This window comes from Trachinotus anak, unplaced genomic scaffold, assembly GCF_046630095.1.
Source record: "Trachinotus anak isolate AG129_WGS33_773 ecotype Australia unplaced genomic scaffold, CSIRO_AGI_Tana_v1 ptg000013l, whole genome shotgun sequence".
NCBI classification, from domain to species: domain Eukaryota; kingdom Metazoa; phylum Chordata; class Actinopteri; order Carangiformes; family Carangidae; genus Trachinotus; species Trachinotus anak.
The window spans coordinates 30752501-30767466 of record NW_027273864.1 but is presented as its reverse complement, the minus strand read 5'-3'; the positions used below and the strand labels follow the sequence as shown (position 1 = coordinate 30767466).

Below are 14966 nucleotides of genomic sequence, written 5' to 3'. Positions count from 1 at the left end.
CCCCTCTCTCCCTTCTCATCACATCCACCTTCACATCATCCATTCTCCCTCCTCTTCCTCTCCTTTACTCTTTGGAGCAGTTCTTCCTCCATTTGTTCTTTTCACCAATTATTTCTATTTCATTCCACATCTACTCTCATTTAATTGTTACATATATTATCAGTGAAACTAGGCCCAGGTGGTTAGTTGTAATTTGTTTTGCCATATTCTCTTTTCTTCTGCTCTCATCTTACATCTTATATATTCTATACTGTCCTCTCCCCCTTTCTTCTTCTGCACAGCTTCACTTCTACTTCATTGCATCTGCTCCTTTCCTCTGACTTTATCCTTTATGAATCCTCCTCCTCCTCTCCTCTCCTCTCCTCTCCTCTCCTCTCCTCTCCTCTCCTCTCCTCTCACCTCCTCTCCTCTCCTCTCCTCTCCTCTCCTCTCACCTCCTCTCCTCTCCTCTCCTCTCCTCTCCTCTCCTCTCACCTCCTCTCCTCTCCTCTCCTCTCCTCTCACCTCCTCTCCTCTCCTCTCCTCTCCTCTCCTCTCCTCTCACCTCCTCTCCTCTCCTCTCACCTCCTCTCCTCTCACCTCCTCTCACCTCCTCTCCTCTCCTCTCACCTCCTCTCACCTCCTCTCCTCTCCTCTCACCTCTTCTCCTCTCCTCTCCTCTCCTCTCCTCTCCTCTCACCTCCTCTCACCTCCTCTCCTCTCCTCTCCTCTCCTCTCAGGAGAAAGCAAAGTGTATCTTTTCCTAAAACACAGTTGTTAACCAGCTGAATGACTGTTATACCTGCTGGGCCTGTGTGTTAGCTGCCCAGGAAACAGACAGGCAGACATTCAGAATAAAGACAGACAGTGATAGGCACCTTCTTATCTGCCCATGAAAAAAAAACTACAGAGTGACCAAGGAAAAGTGGACAAAGTCATCAAAAGGGAAAGGAAGAAAAAAAAGAAATAATGTCTCACATATTTAAGCTAATTTGCTTGAGTCTACAGAACTTGCCTCACAGATTTCTGAGCCATTCATTCATGCACATCAAAGCATGATGGAGCAGAATGCAAAAAATCGCATGAGCGATTTGTGCAGTGGCACAATTCTGCTGTCATACATCTTTACAGAATGACATTAGCGTTTTTGTTGAGCCATCTGTTCTCCCCACAGTTACACAGAAAGACCAGAGGTGTAAAACAAAACTGAAGCAAAACAAAATCTGGGACTCACAACAAACACATAAAATACAGTGTTATAACTTTCAGATACAGTGTAAAAAATACGAGTATACATATATACATATGTATATGTATATATGTATGTATATATGTATGTGTGTATATATATATATATATATATTTCTCTTTATATATCCGTATTTATTTTCTTATTCTTTTACAGATTTATTCTTTGTTATGTCTCCATCATCCTCGTCCCCATATTTTGCTCCACTATCTTCCCTACTTTCTCTCCAGCTCTTAACTTATACATCAATTTCTTCTTCTCTAGTTTAAGTGATTCAATTATCCCTCCTTCCCACTAACCTCTCACCCATCCATCCAGCTGTAAATGCAGCACGTTACTACCTCTGTAAACTGCAGTTCTTCATTCCTCCAGGACTGTAATCCCTATTATTCCCCTCTAGCACCAGCCCTTTTCATCATCTCATCTCTCTGTGCCTCCATCCATCCCTCCATCCATCCATCCATCCATCCATCCATCCATCCAATATAGCAGCAGCTTTATGCAGTTTGCACATTATGCTGAGCCTCACAATTATTCTATTGACTGAAACAGTAAATGTGTGGATGGAGGATCCACAGTCTCATCATCAAGCATGTTACATCATCATCACCACCATCATCATCATCATCATCATTTTCCATATCAATATACAGAAAAATGGCAGAGAGAGGAGTGAGTGACAAAGACAGATGGGAGAAGAGTGATGGAGGGAGAAAAATACATTATTATGTGTTTGTTTGCTGTTTTAATCCGAGTTGAGGTGTGCAGCTGATTTATTCAAGATGTTTTCATCCTAACAAAAATATAAAATGGCACAAGGACAGAACTGAATTCCACTGGAGAGATTCTAAACTTCTATAACTTCAGTTGTGCTTCCTGCTGTGTGTTTAGTGAACACTTTCACTACACATTTCGTGGCAGTGACGATCATTTACAGAACCTTTATTCTCACTTTAATTATTTGATTTCCATTGTGACCATTGGATTGTTCATTTATCTGAGGGTGGACTCTGAGGTAGCTGGAGCTCATCATTTTAAAAATGGATACAAAACATTTTGTTCATAAAAAGCAAAAGTCCAACATTTAGACACGTTCCAAAACCTTCCCGGCTTTGAACATGGATCATGGTACCAGGGTCCTGAATGGAGCCGGTGAAGATCGTTTTTCAACAGCTCGAAGAGAAGAGATGAAGAAGAAGAGCTGAGAGAGAGAAGCAAGTTATTACGGCGATAGTGAAAGAGACATACAGATTGAGGGATCAAAGACAGGGAGAAGGAGCTTGGGTAAATCCAGTATTCAATGCAGAGGGGGTTTAGCTCTCTGTGTGTGGCTCCTTCTGGGCCAGCTGTATAGCTTTCAGCATAGCTCAGGTGTTTTCTTGGCTATGGAAATGGATATATACACATGTGCGCACACACACACACACACACACACACACACACACACACACACACACACACACACACAGAAGAGACTCTTTGAAAATCTTGCATATATAAGTACATGCATAATACAGTATACACAAATATACAAATACAGTATATGCATAAAGAGATCATCATTAAATTACAAATATGCAAAGAGGTACACACACACACACACACACACACACACACACACACACACACACACGTCCATATGCACATAAACCCAGCACAGTGTTAACACTGATGTGATCCACCGGATCAGGAAGAAGCTGCCGCAGCAGATCATGTGCATTTCATGTGCAAACACGTTTTCCGTCGAAAAATCAATTTCCTGGATGCTGACGTATCTTAAAAGGTTTCACAACACTGTTCACAGAGCGAGCATCAGCCTTTTGTGCCCGGCCAAGGACGGCCCTCTCTGCTGCTGTTAGCACTGAAGTCATGTTTCACCATGGATCAGAAGCACACACACACACCCACACACACACACACACGGAACTATGCAAAAGCATTCCAGTGACAGAGATGCCTGAGAACAAAACTCTAAAGCTAAAGTTCCCCTTTGTACGTGTCTGTTTGCTATTTCAAGGGCATCAAAAAGCATGAAGATGAAACAGACCAGTAATGGATTTAAAAGCAACGGCTTTGTTTGATGGTGACAAGAGTGTTTTTGTTTTTACGGATGTGCACGGATGTTGTAAAGGAGACGTGCAGAGCTAAAGTAGAGAGGGATTATTCATTCATTTATTTGGATGTAGTGCTTAACCACATTAAAATAATTAGGGAATAGTAAAGGGTTTGTTTTCCTCAGTCACACTCCATCTATATAGACAATCTGATAATTTAGCTGCAACATCAATAAAATATTCCCACCCAGGGTCCTCGTGGTAGTGTCAGTCAGTCGTGAAATCTTGTTCACATATAGTAACATTTGTGAGGCTTGTCAGTTCAGCAAACTCTACAGCAGCAGGTCTCTAGGTTTAAAGCTCCACCCAGTCTAAAGGTAGATGTCCATGTGTTTGTGATTATAAAGCAGGTCTAGGTTCTATATTAATACTGTGAAAGTATCAAAGCCTCAGTCCACAGAGAAATGCACACAGCCTGTATTCAGAAACTGAGCCTTAAAACCAGCCGTCAGGACTTCTGGAACTTTGTGATGTCACAACAAAGCAGTCACCCCACCCTCAGCCACGCCCTAAGCCCCGCCCACCTGGACCAACCATCCAACCTTACAGGATTTGGTTTCTCTGAATGTTTACCTGAAATCTGCTTTATTTTTATTGGATCACTCAGAAAACAGTCAGCCTCTCCTCTCTTCTGATTGGTTGACTCACTTGTTGTTACTAGAGCTCCAGAGAGAAGCCTGATAGAGATGTTTTTTGGTTCTCAAAACCACAGTTTGTTGTTCTTGTTCTTACTGTTGCAGATCTCAAACTCTCAAACTTAAATTATAACACAGGACAATAGTAAAATGTGGGACCTTTAAACCAGGAGGATTCCTTGAAAAGTTTCTGTGGATGAAAAGTTCCAGTAGATACATACAAACATCTGTATGTTCTCTTCACATCTGTTGTTAATAAAGTTAAATGCAAGGTCCCTAATTTAATCAAGTATAAAAACAATGCTTCAATGATCCTTATGCAAAGATACAAATATGAAAATATACATTAATATTCTGCATGTGCAGATTCAGAGAAGACATCTGAACTATCAGGATACAGGAAACACTTTTTGTCATGTTCATGCAGATTAGAATCAAATTGTGGCTCTCAGAGAAACAGCTTGTTAAAGAATGGCTATGGAGAAAGAGCTGCAGTTTTTAGTACAGTAAAAGATTGACTTCCTGCCAGCAGACCTCAGTGATGTCATATTTTTTTTAATGTGCCTTTTGGTGGAAATTTTGAAGATGCACTGCACTTGAAAGACTTTAGCAACAAAATGTGCTTCTGCACGGTGGGGGTGGAACGTCCAGAGGCAGAGAGCTCATAATTTCTATCCGCAGCCTTGCTCGTATTGGAAGTAGTTTTTCCATAGCATTACTGAGCGGCAGTTATTACTGAAGGGCAATTATTTTCCCCAGTCCAGTTCAGCATAGTATTAGACTGCATGTAAGGTGATTATGGCTAATGGTAGTCATTTTGTTTGGCCATAATGTGGCAGTGCTGGGTAATTGAAGGTGAGAGCAGGGTTGAGAGATAGTAATTTTTAACCTTTATGTGCTCAGGGAAGATTGAGCCTCTATGCTCTTTTCCAGCTACTTCTTGACTCACTGCTTACACAGCTTATATTCACGTCTAGTGGCCTCTTAGTCACACTTCCTTTGGCAAGGCTGTCCCTGATCTGTCAATCTTTGGCCATCTGTCTTAGCTTTGGGTCGGTTTTTCTCATATAAAGCTACAAGCTAGTCCGCACATACAATTAAAAATGTTATATTTGATAAAAATACATTTCTGTCACCATGGTCCTCACAAGCCTAGAAACACACCGATCTAAAATCCAGATCAGTATCAGCACTGATGCTGACCCTCTTAAACAAAGTTGGCTTTGGGGATGACATGAGCAATGCACATTAAATGTAGTTTCTTATAATAATTTAGCCAGGTTTTAATGCCACAGTAAATCCTGGCCTCAGTATTTTATTCAGGTATTTTCCTGCCTGAATAAAACATTAAAGAAGCAGCGGGTCAGTTTAAAGTTAGGCTGAGAGTAGCTCCACATTTCTTCTTTATTCCAAACAAATCAGGACTGTGTCTGAAATCACTCCCTAGTTACTTTCAGCCCAGTACAAACAGCTAACTCATGAATTCACATGGTAACTAATTTGTAACAGGATAAAATGATGAAGTGAGGACATTTTATTTCAAAAAGGTCAAAGGTCAACTTCACTTTGACATCATAATGTTCTACAAAAACACACCTGGCCATTATTCAAATCTGTCACTCGGGAAAGGGAGATTGTGACCATATTTCCTGGAACTTGACTGGTAGGTGGAGGAAACAACTGCAAGGCGGTAAATCTAGTTTTTATCAAAGGCGCTATTTGTTAGTTTTGCTATTTCTACACAGCCAACGTTAGCATTAACAGCTGTTTACTTACCAGTCTAGAAGAAACACTGAGTTCAGCATCACACTTCTTTCCTCTACTCACCAACAGTCTCCAGAGGTGGAAAGCAGCTATTTTGTTTTGCTTCTATTTCTATCACTTCTTTTCTTTTGCTGAAGTAAGCATGCTAACCAGCTAGCCCCGGCCTGGTTGGATATCTTTCTACTCGGCAAGATGTTAATGCTAACATTGGCGATGTAGCAATAGCAAAACTTACAACTAGCTCCTTTAAGTTGTAATAACGGACTGAAAGAAAAAAGTAGAGTCCATTACAGAAAGAAGTGTAGACAGCTTTATGTTGCGTTAACAATTCAACAATGCAGTGTGCGACATTTTATATGGAACATTACATTTACATCGACTCATTTATCAGGTGCTTTCATCCAGAGTGTCACAAGTGAGACACATCATAAAGCTCCAGTGCAGTAGGAGACCTTGGTGATTCCAAAAACCAGGAAAGAAGAAGAAGTAGCTTGAAAGACTTTTGTGTTTTTTCACAGTAGCAAAACAGACATTCATTTGTATGAAAATATTGCATGTTCTTATTTTAATCCCTCACGTCTCTGTTAATTATCGTCATGCATCAGGCAGCTAGTTGCCCAGACTGAGCAGCTGGAGGCAAACAGTGGCTGCCTACCCGACGAGGATATGACGCTAATCCTCCATTCTTAGCAGAGAGAAATAGGGGAGGTTTCTATCTGCCTGTAACTCCCTCTGTTCACCAGTCTCTTTCTCTCTCTGGTCCTAACTTGCAAGATAAGACTCTTTTTTTTTTTTTAAAAAAAAAAAAGAAACTCTGCTGTGGAGCAGATCTGTCTGACTGTTGTGCAGCTGCTTGGTGACTTCAGTGAGTAACTCATGCACAAACAAACACCCACACACACTCAGATATCTCTGTTCGCCTGGAAGTTTCAAAGAAAGTGCCTTTCTACATGCATACACACACTTGTAGTCATTACACATGCATGCAGAAGGCTCTGCAGATGCACACACAGGGGCCACGCTTTGTGAGTCAGTGATTTCTCTCCTCTTGTCAGGAGCAGGTGAAATGAGGTAAGCTGCCGGGATACTGTCTAGACCAGTTGATCTCTGTGACATACAGTCCAGATATATATTCTGCTGCCGCTCTGTTGTTTCCTCCACTTATCGCTCCTTTATTCCACCGCTCTGTTTCTCTCCCTCTGCCTCCTCTATCTCTGTGTCTTTGTTTCGTCTTTCATTCGGTCTGTCCTCCTCGCTGGCTTCTCCAATTTAAATTCAGTTTTCAAAAGCTAAAGGAGTCTTTGTGCAAGCTAAATTTGCAAATAAATTCAGAACACTGCAAAGTAATTAGGTACATGATGTTTATCTTAGAAGTCTTTTGGAGAACTCTCTCTCTCTTTGGTTTGCAATGTCATTTTTTCTGCCTTGTTCCTTGCTCATCTTTATTCTTCCTACTCCTCTCCTCTCACTTTAAGCTTCACTCTTTCTCTTCATCTTTCATAATGTTTGGAAAAAGGCCTCTTAGAGAAGAGAAACACACACAGCCTGCTCTCATTCATATATGAAACTTGCACTTATGATGCCTAAAACTGCAAAATATTTCAGACATGGGCTCAAGGTGCATGAAAGAGACGAAGTGAGTAAAGATTATGTAAATCTTTGAAAATCAATGTTCTTAATGGTATTGGCTTTCAATATGCTGCTATAAGACATTGTAATGGATGGCAAGATGAGACTTAAAGGTCCATACAGTATAAAGGTAGATGTGTATTTTGATTATAGAGCAGGTGTAGGTTACTAGAGCTCCAGAGAGAAGGTTGGTTTTTAAAACCACAAATATAACTTCTTATGGATGTCAACACAGATAAAACACAGGAAAAGTGTGGGACCTTTAACCGTTCTGTCTCTGTGGTTTCTTATTCCTCATACTGTCATACTATCTTATTTTTTGTGTTCTGCATTATGTACTTAAGTACAAGATCATTTTTTTCAAAGTGACAGGATGTCTCCTGTGCTCACGATGTTGTCAGTCGAGGCCTTTCTCCCCACCTGCAGCCTGCAGTCGGGCTCAAGCATCTTTGTGTTTCATTTTTATATATAATTTTCCTTTCCTTGTCATCTGATTTCCCATCTACATTTGCTTCTTTCCCCTCCTGTTACTCTGCCTCTGGACAGCTCAGCTGCACTTGTATTTTCCATCTTTTATACTATAGCAGCTCACTGTTCCACCACAGGCTGTAATGTGTTTCAAATATCAGGGCGATTTTTCATCCATACCGAAGAGAATTCCACTGGCCTGGCTCTGCCGCAGTAAAATGAAGTTGAACTTGACCTTGTGCTTCACAGAGAGAGATAGAGAGAGATAGAGAGAGTTACAGCTTTTACAATGCAGTCCAGTTTAGGGAATGATAGCTTGTAGAGGTGGCAGGTACATTGTAGTTATTTTATTTTTAAGTGACTAATAAGTTCATGAATGAGTGTTTCTAGTAAATACAACATATCTGATTTTTACTGCTGTTACCTGGTTTGCAGATAATGTTTATATATCTATATTAATTGCACCGTGTGTTGTGTTTAGTGTAATTTCAGTTTCAGTTTTTAATTATTGCTTGACTATTCAGTGTCTAATTGTGTGTGTGTGTGTGTGTGAGAGTGTGTGTGTGTGTTTGTGTGGTGGTGGATCTTGTAATGAATAAGACCAGAGTTTCTCATTGATGTAAATAAAGACATTCAGTTGCTCCTGTAATGAAGTAATTCCTTTAGTGTGACTGCTGGTTGGGGTGTAAAGAATATCGCCATGGTTACAGAGGACACTCACTTCTAATTGGCTGGCAGCTGTCCATTAAAATCATATAACATTATATCTTGGACATGATTCTGGTTGACAGCATTGCCATGTTATTGTGTGTAGAAGGACATCTTGTCCTATCGTTCTTCATACAGCACAGTACATGAAATGTCTATGGGGACTGACTCACAGCTGGAGCCAGGCTCTAGTGGTCATTAGATGGACTGCAGCCTTCAGCTCTTCACTGTTGATGTTTCATTTTGGTGCAGTGTATTAATCATGCAGAGGCTTCATAACTTCATCAGAGCATTGAGCCTCTAACTATGGAGGATTGTTGTAAAATGATAAGAAGGTAGATATGCAGGTGTAGAAGGAGTTAAGAGTTAACACAGCGATACTGTGTTGTGATAAGTCGAAGTCATCCACAGCTGAGTCTTAATAAAGTCACAGGGTGGGAGGAGGGAACTTTATATAGCCAGCACACTGCCAAGCATGAAGGACTGCATTAACTGACATACACACTGACAGCACGAATGGCCTTCACACACACACACACACACACACACACACATGCGCGCAAAAAACTCCCAACACACTTGTGTCTCTCTCAATCAATGACGATCTTACACTGTCAAACACACAGTAGCCACGCACACTCAACACTCCCCGTATGTCTCTATGTCAAACACACACACACACACACACACACAGCCCTGTGACTGTGGGGGTCAATAAATCTCCCCATTAGCATTGAGATGTCTTCATCATAGTCAGTGTTGTGGAGCTGCTGCTACGACTCCATTTCATGCCTGGCTTAATGCATATTTGACCTTGGTGAGTTTAACACACACACACACACACACACACACACACACACAGAACGAGAGAGAGAGAGAGAGAGAGAGAGAGAGAGACCCACATCTACACTAAACCCCACATACTGAATGGTTGGAATGTATACATTTGTATTAGTACAGGAACACACACACACACACACACACACACACACACACTCGTGTACACATCATCCATGTATATATGACCTTCCACACACACCAGTCACATACCTGTGATCTTGGAGGCAGCTGCCTGGAGCCCTGGGAGTTTTTTAGGGTCTCAGCAACAAAGAAAATACTGTGTGTGCACACATTTCTTTGTGTGTCTGTGTGATTGCTGAATGTGTGACTGCTGTGGCCCCAGTATTTCTGCATGATTGTGTATATTCTTGTTAAAGGATAATAATGTTTACACTGTAGTGGCAGTGAAACAGTCTGTAGACTACAACTTAATATGGATACAGTACAGACACACTGATTACATCTGGAGAGAGGAGAAGAAAGAGAGGGAGTGGGTTAGAAAAAAAAAGAGGGATGAGAAGAGGAAAAAGGAAGACAAGAGAGAAGACAAAAGACCAGGAAGGGCAAGTAAAGGCGCCGCATCTCCTGCTGGTATTCATTGAGTTTCTTTGAAAATGTCAGTGAGTTTGATGAAGGAGCGAGTTAACAAACAGCTCAGCTGGAGTGTAAACCTGACTGGGCCTTTTTTTAAAGCAACATCATTAAACAGGCACAGAGACAAGTAGCAGAAACAATATAACTTAGACATGGAAATTAATTAAAAGTCTTAAACATCATGTAACCCAGTCGACTGAAATTACATCCATGTAAAATTAGTTACACAACACCAGCTGAATAATGTTTGCTGGTAACATGTCATTCGTTTTCCTACAGCATTTACTCCTGACAACTAAAGCAGTCATAGCTTTGCTAAGCTAATTCTTGGTTAATGTAACTGTTTTAATTAGAAAGTTCAGTTGCTGCTCTGGCTTGTCCCACTTCCTGTTTCCCTGTCTGCAGGCAGATCTCTTGACCCGCAGACGGAATCGTCCGTGCAGCAGTGAATAGTGGTGTACATCAAACTTGATTATAGCTCCATCCCAATTAATGAGCCGCATCCTTCTTCCAGAGGACGCAGTCTATGAAGGTGTGGCCCTCCATGGCCGTCGTAGACAGCAAGGGTTGAACTGAAATGACCCGCGCAGGATTTTCGTTTTCCATCTCCAGCTCTGCTCACCCTTACCGTTGTGTTGCAACGACAACACATAACTTTGTCTCAAAAACTTGAGGATTTAAGGTTGAGGTTTTAACAGGTGTACCGTTAGCTGCTGAACTATCTTGAGATAGGTTGGACCACAGAGTATCCACCCGTTGGAGCCTTTGTTTCCCAGGACAAGGACACGTTTGACGACCATCGAAGGAGCCTTCGAAATCAGACATCCAAGTTGCGCCGCTGTGTGATGCAGTCGGTCTTCAAATGTAGCCTCAGAAGAATTGGGACACAGAATATGTGTCCTCTAAAACATATTTGACAAAGCAGATTACTAGTCGGAGATATGGTTGCATCCAGAGTTTAAAGGAGGGCATAGGAACAGAGGATGACAGGAGTTAATACAGATTTATGGGATGTGATGAAGCGCTGGAGTGAATTCTCAGCTGAACTCTTGTGGAGAGACAGGAGGCGTGTGCGGCTCAACCCGGTTCTGTCTCAGTGGGCAGACACTGTGTTTGCCTGACCTCTCCTCAGCTCTCCTTCTCTGCTCAACTGTCTACACCTGTCTTTCCTTCACCTTTCTCCCCCCTCATCTGTCTCTTGTCCCATCCCTGTAAACTGTCCGCTGTTCACCTCACCTGTTTTCTCACCCTTCCTTCCTCTTTTCTTTTTTCTCACCTCTCTCCACGTCTCATCACCTCTTTATCTCCCCTCTCCTCCAGTTTCCTCCTTTTATCCTCCCTCGCTCTCCCCTTTTCTCTCTCATCTTTCCTCCTCCACCTTTTATCAGATCCTCTCCTCTCTCTCACCTTCACCTTCTGTCTTTCACTCTTTTATCACTTCCTAATCTCACACAACAACCTGCCAGCTATTTTGCATCCCTCATTGTAAGCCATTGTACGATCTTTCTCCTGACCACACACACACACTCTCACACAACACACACATTCAAACACACACACACACACACACAAGTAGGAGCTGCAGAGTGACCCATGTGGCCGGCTCATTCTTCACTTATTTAAGGAAGCCAGTGTTGAGATTGGCTTATGGAGAAGCCACTTTAGGCCACTAATGAATCCACAGCCATCATTAACATGCAAATAGCTCCATTAAGAAAACATAGAGTCATGCAGTTTTATATTACAAGCCCTTTTCCTCCTCAGACACACACGCTCTCCCTCACACTTCAGTGAGTCTTCTGGCTTGGCTGGTTACCAGAAGCCATAATCCCACAGCGCTGAACAAAATCACATTTTATTTATATATAAAAACCACAATGAGGAAATTAAAACATGAGCTATTTCAGATTTCACAACTGGTGAATAATATATAACTAAAATAGGCTTCTTCCAACTATTACAAGCTTATTTATTTCTCTTTCTCCTCTGACATCTTGTCCTCTTTTTCTCTCTCCTCCTCCCCTCATTTCCTCCTTCTCTCAGTCAGTATGTTGCACCCACTTTTACAATCTTCTTCCACCTGAAACCCTTCAAAACTGGAAACTTTTAAAAAGCCTGGATGAATGATTCTGTCTTGACATTTCTTCACCGCTCCCTCCGTCCCCTGAACCCTCCATCTGTCCTGACTAATAAAGCCCACACAATCATCCAATCAATCTGTCCGTTCCCTAATTGGAGAAGAGAATTTCCAATTAAATGTCCTGTCATTCTGACCAATCAGGGCTCAGCGTGTTAAGTGATTCATTTAACTCATCACTTGTCACCAGTGACCAATCTTGAGTATCAGCTGTGCACATATCTACTGGGTGTGTGTGTGTATGTGTGGGGGGGTTATCATAGAGGGGAGGAATGTTGTCATGGTAACACAATCCTCACTCACTCTCTTTCTCTCTCTCTCTCTCTCTCCATTAACAGACAGTAGCCAGCCCTCGCTCGCCCAGCCTTCTCTGACCCTCCAGAGTTTTCCCTATGGAGGCTGTGAGTCTGTGGAGCTCTCCTACCAGAGTGGTACGTGAACAGGACTAAGGTAGTCAGTCAGTGAAGTGGTGAGTTAGGGAGGTAGTTAGTCAATCACTTTGTTAGGCTGATACTTTGTTAGCTAATTAGTTTTGTAGTTAGTCAGTCAGGCAGTTAGTTATTTGGTTAGTTAATTATTATTTACTGATTATTTAGTTAGCCAGTTAGTTAGTTTACTTGTTAGCCAGCTGACTACGTAAGCCTAGATAGTCAATCAGCCAGTTAGTTATTTGATAAGTTAATGAGTGAGCCAGCAGTTTGTCCATCAGTTAGTTAATAAGGTGTTAAGTTAAGTTATAGTCAACTAGCTATTCAGTCAGTCAATCAATTTTTTTGTTAGTTAGCCAGCTACGCAGCTAGGTAAAGTCAGTCAGTTATTCAGCTGGTTAGCCAGTCTGACTGCTCGTCAGTCAGATTGTAAATTAGCTAGCTAGTCATTTAGATACTTCAAAAGCTCTGTTACTTTTTTAGTTTTCAGGAAATTTGTCAGTCTGGTAGTTACTTAATTCATTCAGTCAGTCCCTTAGTTAGCAATGGCAGACAGTTCATTAGCTATTTAGTCAGTTAGTTAGCTTTGATATACATCAGTCAGAGTTACTCTGGTACTTTTTCTAGCTGGTTTGTCAACTGAACACAAGTTGGTTATTTAGCTTGACAGGGAATTCACAACAGGAATAATGAAATGCAATTTGGTACAATGATTTTCAAGATCCATCCATCCACCCACCCACTCTTCCTCCCACATACTTTATCAAACCGTCCTGTTTATATATTCATCTCCGTCTCTCTCGCTTGTTTCTCTTCCTCTAGGTCAGTTCCAGGCAGGCCAGTTTCAGCCGGCTATTCGAGTTGCCGACCTCCTCCAACACATCACTCAGATGAAATGTGGACAGGGCTACGGTTTCAAGGAGGAATATGAGGTGACTACACACACACACACACACAAAGAGGCTCATAATGAGAACAACAGTAAAACAGACATCAATCTTTAAGGAGACAACATTACAAGCAGCTATTAGTAAGACGGTCAAAGGTCTGCAGCTACAGCACCCAGATAATAGGTATAATAAAATCTCTCTGTGACCCCTGAATGTAGAAATGTAACTGCTGGTAAGCAGTGAGTCAGAGGGAGAGGGGTTTTCTATTATCATAAAAATATGGGTGCAGCAAAGCCCTAAGCAAGGCTGCAACCATGTCCAGGGTGTATCCTTGAAAGATGGGATATGCTTCAGCTGCCTCCATGACCCTGAAGAGAACTTAGGAGGTGTGCTGCAAAAAAAAAAAAAAATCCATTTTAGCTGCACCAAAATAAAAATTGCACTAGTGTAATCAGGGCAAATCTGCACTGAGGCAGCAGAATTCAGTCATTTGTATGAGAAAATATTGAAGAATGAAAACTTGTATATACATATGTGTGTGTATGTGAATGCATGTATTTGACTGAGAGAGATTGTGGGGATTGGATTTGGTTTTTTAAAGGAAGGACAATGCTTATTAATTATTAACTTTTAACCTTCATTGTCAATATTAATGATCAGAGAAACAAACTTTCTGGCTTTTACTTTCTTTGTTTGCTTGTTTCCTATCTTCTTTTCTTTCACTAATATAATCACCAGTTTTATACTTCTTTCAGTTTTATGTTTTCTCCCACTTTGCAATTCTCTTTCCTCACGTTCACCATTTCCTCTGACTATCATTCGCCATCTCATCTTTACTCTGCTTTAATCTCCCGTCCCTCCTTTAGTCCCGTATTTTGTCTACATTGGGCTTCACTCTGATTGTCTTTCTTTCTCCTCCTCCTTCTATTATTTTGTTTTTTCTCTTCCTCCGATCCCATCTCTCTCCCTCTTTAAGCCTCCCTCATTACGGTCCCCCACCCCCTTGTCTCTCGTCATACATAAGCCTTTGATAGTTTTTTTCTTACCTTTCCTACCTTTCTCTCTGTACCTGGGGTGACTGTTTGTTTAGAGCACAGTCTGACATTTTTATAATCGCTCTTTGTCATGGGCATTGCCTTCGAAATCCTTGTCCCCCTCTCTTTCATTCAAAAGACATGAGGCAGAGGTTTATTCCCTCTGTCTCATAAGAATGAATATTTTCTATTATCGACTCTGCATGCGTGTTAAAAATTGTCCCTCTGTGATGCTGTACGTTATATTTTCATTTGCTTCCTGTCATTTTAGTTTATACCCACTGATATTTTTCAGGGGAGAGCAAATGTGATTTATTCTCTTGCATGTGTGTGTGTGTGTGTGTGTGTGTTCGAGTGTGTGAGAGACAGAGAATGGACTGTTATTAGTAGTAGCTGCCACCTATCACCAGCAGCAAACCAGCAGAGACATTCAATGGACAGTATTCAAAACCCACAAATACACATTTTACAAACAAGACATATACACACACATATAC

At 41.4% G+C, this 14966-nt stretch overlaps 1 protein-coding gene across 4 annotated transcripts in view; it reads left to right on the top strand.

The window, feature by feature from the left end:
* ptprt (protein tyrosine phosphatase receptor type T) overlaps positions 1 to 14966 on the top strand; it is a 317399-nt gene that overhangs the window by 245582 nt on the left and 56851 nt on the right. For all 4 annotated transcript variants that reach the window (XM_071493994.1, XM_071493993.1, XM_071493992.1 and 1 more), the window contains 2 exons: positions 12456 to 12548; positions 13368 to 13477. In XM_071493994.1, the coding sequence (XP_071350095.1) occupies positions 12456 to 12548; positions 13368 to 13477 (203 nt within the window). The remainder of the gene's footprint in view (positions 1 to 12455; positions 12549 to 13367; positions 13478 to 14966) is intronic.